The 14,457-nt window shown below is 37.1% G+C and overlaps 2 protein-coding genes across 2 annotated transcripts in view; one reads left to right on the forward strand and one right to left on the reverse strand.

The window, feature by feature from the left end:
* The window catches only part of LOC117790574 (cGMP-specific 3',5'-cyclic phosphodiesterase), a 46,262-nt gene that overhangs the window by 13,483 nt on the left and 18,322 nt on the right, over nucleotides 1-14,457 (forward strand). The window lies entirely within an intron of this gene.
* LOC117790577 lies at nucleotides 13,009-13,525 on the reverse strand. The gene has a single exon (XM_034630058.1). It carries the CDS (start codon nucleotides 13,508-13,510, stop codon nucleotides 13,088-13,090), a length of 423 nt encoding a protein of 140 aa, XP_034485949.1. The 5' UTR covers nucleotides 13,511-13,525; the 3' UTR covers nucleotides 13,009-13,087.

A 14,457-nucleotide genomic window follows, 5' to 3' on the forward strand; every position in this document is an offset into this window, starting at 1 on the left:
TCGGAATTCTCATTCCGAAAATAGCAAAAGTCTTGAAATGAAATAAGAAACTTTGCTTGCTCCAAGGCTTACAGTCTTGTTATCTGTTTGCAGTTTCAATGAACAATGAGAAAAACAGCAAGACAACAAAGGCAGTAGAACATCAAATACGGTAACAGCAGGGCCCAAAGGCAGCCCGGCGAGAAAGCTGAGCAAGAGGGTAGCCAAGGCAACACGGCAAAGTCTCTGAACACATCCATCAACATCAACAAGTAAAGCTGCCGTGTGCAACTGGTCTGGTGAAATGTGTTTTCCGTTTATTAAATTTGTTATGCCTCTTAATGCAAACGGAGTAGCTTCGTTCGGTTGGCCCATCCGTGAACCAACAAATATCTCATACGTCCCGTTGGCCCGCTTCCACATGTCAATGAAAATGCTGCCACGAATGATGTCTCACTGGTTGTAGTTGTAGCTGAGGAAGCAGCTGCTGTTTCTCGTAATCATTGTAAAACTTTTATGCCCCTTGTCTGAGTTGTATACTTTCTTTATGTGCTACGTGAACTGTGCAAGGCAACTAAAGTACCTGAGATACGAGTGCTACAAAGTAAGCAGAAGTAACTCTCGTACTTATTTGCAAATAATTTTTGCAAATTTTTAAACATAAAGTTGAGTCTTCCTCTTACTTATTTATTTTCGATAAATATTTGATTATGAATTAAACGAATTAAAATTCTCTTTAATTAAATCTAGTTGAGTTTGGTTGATCGTATTTGATGATTGCCTTATTTTCTGAAATTTGAATGATGTCTTTAATAATATCATAAAGTATTTGTATTCTATTTACTCGCTACTTGTTCAATATACATCTTTGTCATCTTCGATTGCATGCTTATCTATCTACACTTTCTTGAGTTGCCTATTGGCTGTCGATAATGTTTCCCATATAAAAACATATTAGATGAAATAAATAAATCGTTATTATTTAGCTGTCCTTGTCGTTTAGTCAACTGTCTTCCTGACACGTCGCATTGACTTCCGTTGTCAGCCAATGTGAACATCATTTATTCTGATGTTGCCAGATGAACACAAACTGCAAAAAAAAAGTGTGCCAATTGACTGCAATTAAGAGCCTGACTGACATGGGCTCATCGATACTTCAGTGTGAAGTCAATTAAGTACCAACAAGTGGGAATGAATGTTAACTACGCCTGATTGAGGCAGACTCGAATAAAATATATTCTGGCTTAAAGAGAATTTAATTATGGCCATCTCATGTGATGGCGACATTAATAAGTCGCACATTCCAATGGAATTATAATAAAAGTATCGTAATTGAATGCTTGAACAGTCTGTGTAGCATTTCTTCAGTTGCCAAGAGACGGTTAAGTCCACGTAAACATATTTAAATTTAATTACTTTGGGAATTCTGAATACTTAAGCCGAGAACTTAAGACTGAAAACCAAGTATGGCATAATTTGTTAATTTGTTCGTATAAATAAAATAATAATAAATCTGTCAATTGACAATAATTGATATAAATTTATTTCATTCTTTGTGGTAGTAAATAAAGTTGAGCTTCTATAACTCATACAAATATGTCTGGGGTATAATTAGGTGAAATTTATGTCATTATAATTAAGCAAATGTCACGTTCGCCGTATTGTAATTCTAATTAATGGTACCAAGCAAACGGACTGCGCTCTACTTTCAACAAATGTGGCCAAGACCAAGAAAAGTCCCTTTGAGTCTGTGGGGAGGGCAAAAGCTTCGAGAACAGTAACATTTTTGGTCAAGTGCTTTCATATTGTTGCCTTTGACCCACATAGATGAATGTCCTTTGATTAGAACTTCCAAATTGCAAGTGAGAAGCAGAAGAGCTACTTGGGAGTGAAATGAGGGTCGCACATAAAGGCGATAAATAGCAAGGCGACGAGTCGTGACGTTGTGCACCCATGAAAACTGAAACAATGATGCAAATCCACTTGACTTGATTGAAATCGTAAAAAAATCAACAACATTTTCATTGTGGTTGTTGAGGTTCTTGTTGTTATTGTTGTGGTTGTTGTTGTACTCGTGGCTGCCAAAACTGGCGACATAAAAATAAACGCCGCTGTGCTGTACATCAATCATGTGCGTCACATACACATAACTGACACACATCACATCACATCACATCACAACGCAGAACATACACATGCATGCATAAATAGTTGACGAATCAGTTGAATACGCACGTTACGCATACGCACTGTTGTGGCATGCCTTTTTTTCGGTTCGAGCAATTGCTGTTTGTGTTTGTATGTGTGCAAATGATTTTCATAAATGAAATTTATGTACGTAAAAATTGTTTCGTTGCTTGGGGCAAAGAGTATTAAGCTTCCACAGCTAATGCGCTATGGGAGCAATGCCACGCCCTCCGTCAGTGCGCCTCGTGCGATGATAAACGCGCATTTGTCGCATGATAAATAGCGCCAAGGCAAACAAATAAACTAACAAACAAATAGACAGACTAGGGACGAAAGTAAGGGGGAAAAAAACGTGGCTCACTTCTATGTCGGCGTTGGGTTATGTTTAGGTCAAAGTTCCATGGGGACTTGACGGTCTGACTGTTGGTTCCACGTCCACATCCAACATTTACATGGCGTGTGCGCACATTTGGGCCTCTCTTAATATGAATTTCTTGCTGTTGTTGTTGTGTTGTGTTGTGTTGTGTTGTTGGCTGCCCAAGACATCAATTTGAAATGCCAATTGGTCAAATACGCAATTACACAATTGTTTACGTGAGCACGTGAGCTAATATTATATGTATATTTGTTGATATTTGCGGTCGGCTGATTTATGTTAATTAGACAATGCGATAAATACAATTAATTGGTCAGTAAATTTATGTGGATGAATACGCAAATTGCAATTGAAAGATTACTAAGAAATGCCCACAAAGACTCAATAGTCAGACTCGGTTGCTCAGCAGGACAATTAAATTGCTAACAAGAAATAAAATTAACTCCGAAACACGGCTGGACAATTTGCCATATTGCAGGCAAACGATTTCTTTTGGCTCTGCCTAATGGCTCAGCCAACTGCCTTAATAATCTTTAGCATTTACTTGACTATTAATCTCAATGAAAATTAATGTTAAATGTTTAATGAAACTGCCGTCGCCATCGCCGTCGCATGCGCCAGATTCTCCCAGTTGAATTTGGCTGCATTGTGTTCTTTCTCCTACTCGTTTGCTCGTTTTCTTGGCCTTTTATTGGATTTTTCTTTCTGGCTTTCGTTTGGCTTGACTGGTTGGCCAACATTTTGCGGTCTTTTGGTTAATCTGTTGCGCTTTGTTTTTATTGGCAACGCTCTAATTTAACTTTGTCAAGTTAGGGCTTTGCCTTCTCGTAATTTGTTTGACTGTTTTAATGAAACCTTTCAAATAAATTGTTGAATATTAGATTCAACCGTTTTACCTATAAATTATTATTTGTATTGCACGTTAAGCTCTTTACCATTATAATTATGGCTGCCCCAAAAACCATGCTATGCATTCGTTTATATTTGAAAGCCATTCGACAACCTAAAGTCTAGACGGTTTTCCTTTTCATAAAAAAAAAAAAAAATTGTATATATTGGCATTAATGCAAATTTTGCACACACATAATACAAACGTGGTCTAAACTGGCAAACGTTGACCTTTTACCAGCTGGCAATGCGGTCGTTCAGGTTTTTGCTTTACACTTGTAGCCAACAGTTGAGCTCAGCTTTTTTGAACCTTCCTATTGTTGTTGTTAATCGTTAGCATTTACTTCGAATTTTAGCAGATATTTCAGTCGCATAAATCACAGCTGTCAATTGGATTTTTTTGGTGGCTGTCTACTAGTATTTAATATTATTTGTATACGTGACATTAATGAGTTTTGGATGCGGCAGCTGCGACACTTAAGCAAGGGGTGTCAGTAACATTTAATTAATTAATTTATTTCCTTGTTATCTGTTGTACGTGTTCAGTTCAGACTCTTATTTTCTGCAACATGGAAATATGTTGTGCAAAAACAATTATGTTTAGCACCTTCTGACATCACGAATACGTGATACAAGTATATGCACACATGTTAGTTCTCAGCGACACATGCGACAGTTTTTCTAGGGCACCATAACTTGTACAATCCCATAAATAAAACACACACACACACTCACAACAGATGTTGTTATAGTCATAAAAAGGGAAGGATTTAAAAATATTTTGTGACATGGTTTCAGCTACAGATTTTCGGCTGCGGGTGCAACTGGCAGCTCGTTTAATATATGTGAGTGTAGAGACTTTAATTGCAAAAAAAAAATGGGAATATAATTCACTTTAAAATTATGTTTATTAAAATACGTATACTTAATATGTTTGTATAATAAGCCACCTCACTACAAATATTTGCATATTTGTTATGAATATATTCTCCTCATTCGATCCATTCGATTGTCGTTGACAATTACGAATCGAAAAAGCTTTAAAATATCCATTCCATTTGAATAACTGCTATTTAAGGAGCCCAAGCCGAACAGCAGGAAGTAATAAAAAGTTTCATGGTACATGATTACGGCAATCGGCTTATCTTGCAACATATACATAAGTATATCATTTTATATAAGTATCTTGCCATCTCACTTTCACTCTGTATCTTTTTAATTTTCTTTCGCTCTGTCTTGCGTGTTCAGTTTGTTTGTGCAAAAGTTTGCACTGTAAACAGTTTAATACTCTGATAGATGTGGGAACCTCAACCGTTGTGCCCGTAATTTTCATTGACTGCGAGCACATTAGAAACATTTCAACGACAATTTTCAGTCATTAGTGTCCAAAGTACAGAAGGAGAAATCGATAACTAAAGCACCTTAAGTGTAGTACTCGTCTATGAGCATACGAGTAAAGTTGCTCAACTCCCTGGCTAAGTCCCAAGCAACAATTCATTTTGCACTTGAAATTCGCCCATCAACCGAACTTGGCAAGGAGGGCACTTGTATAGCTCAAGAGTTGCCTTTTCATCTGTCTGGGCAAATACTGAATACTGAAGCAAACTAATCCGATGAAGTATGAGAATAGAGAGACAAACTGACCAAAAGTGTTGCCTGCAAATGCCAAGCTGAAATGTCAGTGTCAATTCCAAACGGAAGCGAACCCTTAAGCCCCAAACACCCGACAAATGTGGACGCCCAAGTGTTTAATTAATGAAAAACTACCATGCCAACTCGGGCCCAAAAGGTAAAAGTTTTTTGTAGCATTTAGCGGGAGCTTCGCAAACAGAACGTTACGTAAGTAGCTCAGGTGCAAAAAGCTTTTAAAACTTTCAAATTTGACCTTTTAGCTAAATGTGTTACTTTTCAAGAGAGCAGCATAAAAACGGCAAACAATGTAGCCAAGCATCGTATTATTTTCTGGGGGGAAAGAGCTGCACAAAATTAATTTAATCCCAATAAAGCGAGTTAAAAGCAAGCAACAACTTTTTAAAGTCATTTTTAACTAAGTTGAACACAATTGGCAGTATTATTATTTGAAAACCTTGTCTCATACTTCAGTGTGTGTGTCATTGGGAATAAGTAACAACTGGCGTGCTAAATAAAATATTAATATGCTGGCGTTGCGTGTTTATAAATTAATATTGGATGAAACTTGGACAACGTGGCGTATGAGTGATGCAAACTGACAGCCAATCATTGTTGGCCACAATTTGCCAAAAGCTCAAAACAACAATTTATCAGCAATTAAATTAGCATCATATCATATTTTATGATCCCTCTAACACACCTGACCCGTCGAGTGTCATGTGGTATGTGGAGAACTTTGATTACTTTTCAACACTGCGGTTGCGAACGCAGCGGAACAGAATAATCGAGTGTTTGTCATGCACTGCGGTTACCCTGCGGCGTACTCTATTTTTTTTTTTCTACTCAGCTTTTGGCCGTATTTTATTGGGACGCATTCGTTGTGGTTTTGTTGTTGCGGTTTACCGAACGCAGCGTGGGCTAATGCTAATGGCATTTCAGTGTCCTGTCGTTGAGTGATGGCTGCAATGATTGACCGAATGGTAAATATGAGCTGAAATACTGATGAAACACACTGCTGAATAACCTTTAATTAGTTGTAACTGAAACTAGTTTGTCCTTGCTTAATGAAGGAAGTAAAACTTACGTTTCAATGGCCATAGACAAAGACCAGAAATTCGACTCAAGTCAGCTATGAAAATGTAGCTGCAATTGCAGTTAATCTAGAGCTAAAATCATAACTAACCATGGCTCTATTAAGCTGACATATTCCACTTGGCTGCATATCCATAGACATTGCTTTATTCTCTGGTATAGCAACAGGTCAGTTAAGTTTAAGCCAGCTGAAATTTGAAATTTAAGTTTGAAATTCGAATATAATATTTAACTCGAAACTGTCCGCTTTATGTCATTTGCAGCTGATGGGATTTTCATGGGAAGTTATCAGCGGAATTGTAAAGCAAAGCTGATGTCATTGCCGGCTTAAATACATGACAGCCAACATTTTGTATACAAGATACGAGCGTGTACGTACACAAATTGAAGTCACTGTGCTGAGTCAGTATGTGGCTTAAAAGCCTCGAATTATTTGCAGAAAATGCCAATAATAAAATACAAAGAGAATATGAAAACAGCTGAACTATCATAATACTCTATAGACAATTGATGACAGCCTAAAAGTATGCAACAACATTTTATTCGATCAATATGAACCGAGTATATAAACGATAAATGTTGTGGGGAGAAAGCCAGGACAAAGACTTTATTTATTATTCCCCTCTGTCAACTGAGTACAGAGTATAAAAATAATATAAAACAAAGCTGAAAATAAAATACTGGTATTTAAGTATTACGAATTAAGCCAAAAGCGAATGACGCTTTATGTGAATAATGACAACTGACGCTGTGATTTGCTTTATGAGGACCTTCGAAAATACATATCCTCGTCATGTATCCCTACATGTGTGGGACGCATAGTAATGAGTTACTGTTACAGTTACAGTTACAGTTTGAGACCCAGGGCATGTCATGTCGTCTCCCATAAATCCACGCACATTACACGCATTGATATAAAGTTTTCCCTTCGTACTGGATTTTGTTTTTCTTTGCTTGAAGTCTGGCAATTAATGTGCTTTATGTTTGTCATACTCGTACTTGGCGGCTTTGGTTGAACAGTAAAATCTCCACTCAAGTTGTTTGCGATTCTTTGACCTTTTCGGTATCCAAGTCTGCCTGTCCTTTGTATTCCTTATATTTATTTCAGTTTCAATTTGAGTAGCGGTGATGATGTATGTACGTATGTTCATATTGTTCGAGGACATTGACATTGAATTGGTATCTTTTTTAAAAAGGTTTTTAACATTTACTTTTTTTAGCACCGCTTAATGTGTACAATGGCTCCTCACAATCTAAAGTGCTTATTAAGAAGCTTGTCCAGCAGCTGGCTATGCCAAAGGCATAAATTTCAATTTAGTAGCTTTTGCTGCTTTAAGCCAAAACTTTAACTCAAAGTAAAACTTTTAACTTAACCATAAAACAATTTATTATTCAATGTAAGTTGTTTAAAGTTTTAATTGAAAAGTTTCCCTTACCAAATTAGTCATGTTTTGAAATAGCCACAATTTGTGATTAGATTAGAGCTGGAACATGTGCAATGATTTAATTAAAAGGCTCCTGTTTATTGGTCTTATTTAAAGTTATGCTAGAATTTAACATGACACTCACTCAGATACATATCTAAACAAACAGGATGTGGCGAAGCGTGCACACAATGGGCGTGGCTGGCTGAACAACAAGTGCGGCTAATCAATCAATGCAATCAAGCATAAATTGTCTTAAAACAAAGCTCGGGCTAAATATTGTGATGCCATTAACAACAACTGTCAATAGGGCGATACGAGCAGATAGGGAGACAAAAGCCACGGCCAAGTGTAGCTCATTCTTCCGATAATGGCTGACGGAAACGGAAACAGCTGCAATGGTGCCGTTTCGCTCTATTTGCTTGAAAGCAGAAAAGAACAGAACAGAATACAATACAATACAATACAATACAACTGATGATTGTGGCAGGGACTGTGGCAAAGACATTTCCAATGCCAATGCCAATGCCAATGCCACTTAAGCGCGTGCAAATAGACAGGCGACAATCTCGACGCCATCAAGCAGTCGAGACAAGCCATCTTAATCGACAACGGCTTTCGACTTTGACATCCCCAAATTGCTGTTATGAAATTATGCACGAATGTTATTTTTGTCGCTTGTTCTATCTTATATATAGTATATATGTATTTCATATGTTTTTGATGCTAAATTGAATAACAAACATCCTCAGCACACAAATTGGAATTAAATTGGCCCTTTAGGCCGTCAAAAGCCGCATCCATTCACTCAACTCAACTCAACACAACACAACATGGGAGACACCCAAGACACGCTGCTAAAATCTCATATTTATGTGAACATAACATAAATCTCTGCATATGCAAATTGGCTAAATAGAAATGAAAGCTATTTTTGGAATGCTTACATTCACAGCATTTTACCTAAGCGCATCGAATACACAGAGATACTAACTAAAATGACACTTGCTGAATGTTAAGTGACAGTGTATTAATAAAATATATGCCGTTTAAGTTTTAGTTTGAATTTTAAATTAAATGTTTGTATTACAATTTATTAAATTTAACTTTGTTATTGCGATAAAATCTAGTGGTCAGATATTTTCGTACCAATTTAAATAGAATCTATTGAATCTTTATTGAATATAGACTTCTTGGCATTGTTCGATATATATTTATCTGAGTCTGAATCATTCTATTGTTTAAAGCGCTTTTTATCTGACATTACCTTGAATTTCTTTGGCTCCATTTTGTAAGTAAATGGATCAAAATCATTTTTCATGTACGGAAGTAATCTCAGCTGCTCCAATTTATATGCTACTGAGGGAATTGCCACATTTTCCATATTCTGCTCTTCCTGCATGCTTTGAATTTTAGTTGAATTCATGTTGAAACGATTCCTTTATGAATAAACAAACTAATTTTATCATTACAGTTATACTTTTAATTAATTTATTTCACTTAATAAAAAAGAGATTTTAGAAAAACAGATTAAGAGATTTTTTCAAGAAGTTCTTGTTGAAAGTAGTGATGTGAAAAAAGCACAGAGCATCGATAATTTGATTTATTGTAAGTCTGATGTTTTCATATTTTAGTTCCATGTCAAATTTATCGATTAAGCGATTGCACATCTCTTATCAGTGGTGTCGTAAATAGACCGTTAAAAAAAGCTGACTTTGAATGAAGTAACATAAAGAAAATAGAGAAAAATAAAATTAAAAAAATGCTTAATAAGGCTAAAATTCAATAGAAACAAAACACAAAGAAAAATTTATGATTTACGTGCTTTGCTTTAATTAAAAAAAATTTGAAACCTTCCGATAACCGATAATAACAAGCGGAAATGGCACCACTGCCTGTAATTTGTGCACTTTCCAGCACAGTATTTAAAAAACTACGCGTGTGCTCAGTGTTAATTCTTTGAAATATTTTAATTGCCTTTAAAAAGATAAAGAAATTTAAAACTTTCTGTGTTGACCAATCAAATGCTTAAGTGTTGCTTTCAGCACCTGTCATTGGTAGTTTCTATTTGCACGTCAAAATGCATGCCAGAGGCAATCATCTCTGTCTCTTCTCTGTCTCTGTCTCTGTGTTGGCATTTCTCTCATTCAGCCTACAGCTTTGCACACCTATTAGAAGATTGCGATGCTAAGGTGACACTAGAGATGGGCACCACAAAAGGCACTTGCATGGCATCCTGTCGCACAGACATCCTTTATTCTGACCAGGATGTGCAGCATCCCGAGTCTGGCCTGTCGCATTCACTTTGCCGAGCTACTGAGCTCCAGAGCTCCGGCCGTATTATTATGTCAGCGGCCAACTATTTGCAGTCAACTTTGCTGACATTTATGCGACTTTATGCAACTGTTGTTGTAGTTGTTCTTGTTGCTTGGGGTCAACAGTCGTGAGTTCCCGCATACTGTGGACTTTGGCGCTGTCATGCGGAATTACCCGAGGAGCGTCTGCGATTTAATTTCAAAATGCACTCACTTAGTAAAATACCGAGAAAGTTGAGTAGAAAATTGGTTATTGTGCTGCTTTAATGAAGATTATGTTTGTACTTAAAAGCTACGGATTCTTATCTTTTGCGGCGTTCATCAGAAAAACTCTTAATTAATGCATCGCCTGCAGCGTATCTTGTCGTATCGTGTCGTATCGTGTCGTGTCGTTGCCATTTCAACTTTGCTCTCTAAACTTTTTCAATTATTTTGCTTTGACATGTTTTTTAGCAGCCGCATCGTTTTTCATTATATAAAGTGCAAATTTTGCGAAAAGACAAATATTAATGGCACTTTAGTTAGTCTTCTTCTTCATCTTGGCCAACTTGATCCAGTGAATTGGCCTAATTGAATTTCAGCTCTTGGCTTGGAGTTAAGCTGCAGCTGACAATCTAATAATTGAATTATCTGTGACTTATTTAAGCTTCAAGTTATTTATCAATGATTGTAAGTGAAGTTAAGTTTAGTAATTTGTGCATTTTTTTTTTTTTAAAGGAATTCATTTTTATTCATTGTAGTCAGTTCCGGTATAAGGAATTCACTTATAACTTTAAAATCACTCGAAAAACATTTTGAATTCCAATTGATACTTAAAAACACTGTTGAGATCATGATTTAAAATTAAGCAAGGAATTCCAGACATAAAATGAAATAAAAAAAGAAATGTGTTTATATAAGTTATTTGATATTGATTGTAGCTCATCGAAAATTGCAATCAAATAAAACACATTTATTTGCTACGCATTTAAATAAAATTCATTTTTCCATTTGTTTGCACACAGTAAATAATTATTTTAAATGTCGACTGTGGTCTATGGAAAATTTAAATCTATATGTGACTTGAATCTATAAACATGCAAATGGCAAGTGGAAATGCAAGTAAAGAGAGAAAATAAAATTGTTTGACACTGCCAGATATTGTTATATTGAAATTTAAACGGACAAATTGGAAAAATTTAAGATTTAACTTAAAGACTAAATGGTAAATTTGCTGCAGTAGAAGAACAAATAACAGTTTGATTTGATATTGCATTTGCCCTGAATATTTTGTTCATTGTGATTATTTTGCATTTATTTAATGCACACATAGTGAGATAAAGATAGTCACACGATTACAGCGTTGACTGTACTTGTACTTGTTGTGTCAAAATTTGCTTTTGTTTCGCTTTGCCAGGGCTAAATTAATCCTTAAAGCAACTAAAGCTTGTGGCATTGGGAGTTGTGAATTTTTGCAATTATTATGCAACAAGTATTTTCTAAGTTAATTCCAAGCAGCTTACACCATGTACGGGTATTCTACACGTGTGTGTGTGTGTGTGTGTGTGTGTGCAGTGGGAAATCGCTGTGGGAGAATGCAAAATTAGAATTACCACAGTAAGGCGAAACCGCAAGCAAACATGCTTGCAACTGGAGAATGTCAGGCAATAGACGGGTAGGTGAAATATAGAGAAGGTCGAGAAGGAGGGTACACAGGGACAGGGATTGGCAGTAAGCAGTGCATGTCAACACCATTGTTGCACATGCCGCATGGCGTTGATTCTCCTTGGACGCATTTTCCACTTTCCAAGCCAAAAAAGGCAGCGTTCAGCCAACGGAAGCTCTAACGTAGATGATGAAAGCTTATAAAGTGCATCATTTCTGTGTTAGTGTGCGTGTGCGTGTGTGTGTGTGTGTGTGTGTGTGAAGGATACGTGACTGTGTTGTCAATGTCAATGCAGCGTCAGGTGCCGTTTTTGGCCGCGCTAAGCATCGTTGATGGCCAAGTCTAAAATGCAGTGTTGCAATTTGGTAAATTGAAAACACGAAAATGAAAGCGAACTGACGAGCCAAAACAACGGAGCAACGCACTCAGATCGCAGCTCGACAAAATGGCCGCAAAGTTAATTTACGCTAACGTAAGTGGCCCCGACTCAGACTCTTGGCTCTTGGTGCCGCCCATGTTGCACTTATTGCCATCACACGCACGTCATTTACTCGTAATGGCCGTTTCCGGTTGCAAAATGGCGCGCCTGCACTTGCCACTCGACAACAACAATGTGGCCACTAATTCTCTAATTTCAAACGTGCCGGCCAAGTGAACATGAGCAACTACAAAGACCGCACAGCGGCTTTCCCCCCCCCCCCTCTCCTCGCTGCCATCTATTTATGGCCGCCATTTAGAGTCCCTCCCAGTGAGCCCAACCAGGTGGCCTGGTAACATTTGCATACATTGGCAAGTTTGCGGCTTCCTCCGACATGTTTGCTATGCATATTAATTAAAAATAGTTGCAAAAAAATATGGGAAAACATACAGTTTTTAATTAACGGAAATATGTATGTATAAACAGCACTCGGCAAGTTTACCTGTGCACTTGGTTGAAATATACCATTTAAATATACTCAGTTGCATTGTATTTGTATATCAAAGTGTGTGTTCATCACGTTTCTGGTTAATGTCTAAAATTCCATCGATTTGTGTGAGTGTGTGTGTATGGATTTGTCTGATTGCTCGACCACATGTATGCGATATCCGTTTCCAATTTCCGCTTGACCACGACAAGCTTTATCAACTTGTTTTTGGCCTCGCATAATTTACCCACATTCATGCCACACTAATTGCGGCCGTTGCTATGCAAATTGCCAACGTTGCGCGACGAGTCGCTTCAAGTTATGCAAATTTGTTGCACCGTTTTGTTGACTGTCGGACAACAAGCAGATATGCAAACAGAAGACAGCCTGAAAGTGCAACCATTACAACCATTACTACACTCACCGTGAATGCTTTACATATATTTGCATAAGCTTAATTGCGGAAATTCGCAAACATTTTGTTGCACATCTGAGCATACATAAGTAATTCACTTATTTAAGCTGTAAATTTTACTTGATTATGAAGATAATTTTAACAAAAGTGTTTTGTAAGCACAATATTTCATTTTATTTATTTAAATTCAGTGTAGAAGCAATTGACAAACAGGACGTATGCGTTATAATTAGTTATTTCTGCGTCTCCTCTGGCCCATTATCTGAGCCCTCCTTCGCTGAGCTGCTCTCCTTCTGGCAGCCATGCGCCTCCTGCGTGCTGCCAAACGACGTTGGCGCTGAATACGGCGGACTCTGCGCCTCAAACGCAGCAAAGCAGCGTACTCGGCACTAGTTGTAGCTGACACCACTGATGATACTGTAGTTGTTGTTGTTGCTGTACCGGAACTGGCTGCTGTTGTTGTGACTCCTCCTGGTGCTGCAGTTGTTGTTGGTGGTGCGACAGTTGTTGTTTGACAGGTTGGCTCCGCGGCATTGGCAGGATCTTGACACTCCGTAGGTGTGCAAACGGCGGCGGCACAAGCGGCATCGCTGCTTCTGATCAAGCAAACGGCCAAGATGGCACAACCAAGGATAACGGTCTGGATTCTCATATTGATATCAGTTGAACTGCTCCAATGATAACTTTTGACGAATTCTACATCTTTTTATACACATTTTCAATGTTATATTTTTTGACTTCCCACATGACTTATTTACACAGCTGGCAACAATCAAATGCTAAATAAAGAACGCTGTATCTTTTTTTAGCCAGATGTTATGTGTGATTTTGTGTTATTTATGGACTTGAAAACGTTGATCTTGAATTCTAATTATTATTTAATTAATTAAGCTAAAGAACTAACATTATTTTGTGGAGAATTTTCAGCAAAACAGACTTATGAAACAACAATATTTCAAATTACTTGTTTAATTTTTATACTGGAGCTCATGGCCCACCGTGCGTATGTTTTATAATTGATTGTAACTCATTTATCATAATTATACTCAAGTTACAGCATTTGTTCACAATATCTGCTTAAAATTAAGACTTAAAACCAAAGCTAGCATACGTTATGCGTTATTTAAATTAGTTGCGTGAAAATTAACCTGTACTCAAAAAAATTAAGAAAATTAGTGTCTTAATAATTTTTAATAGTTTAAGAAAGCAGACAAAAGCGGGCACACAGTGCGTATGCGTTATATTGCGCATCAACCAATTGAAAGCTATTCGCTTAATAGAGTCTCTGAAAGTTAAACAATTAAGTCTGAATAAGTACAATAACTTCCACGATAGCCATGAATTAATACATATGTAGGTATATTTTTTATGGACCATGTTTGTAGATCAGTGGTGTCCAAACTCATAGAAGTAGAGAAAAAATAAACTGCGCGTTTGGCTTTCGAGTTTCAGCCAAACACATGCGTCATGAGAGCAAAAGCAGCCGACAGAATTGTGAATATTAACCAAGTTGGACACCACTGTTGCAGATCAACAAATTACTCCACTTAACTTTACGCAAATCATAAATTAGACATACTTAACGGTAACACAAAAATT

The sequence above is a fragment of the Drosophila innubila genome, assembly GCF_004354385.1.
Source record: "Drosophila innubila isolate TH190305 chromosome 3R unlocalized genomic scaffold, UK_Dinn_1.0 2_E_3R, whole genome shotgun sequence".
Classification (NCBI taxonomy): domain Eukaryota; kingdom Metazoa; phylum Arthropoda; class Insecta; order Diptera; family Drosophilidae; genus Drosophila; species Drosophila innubila.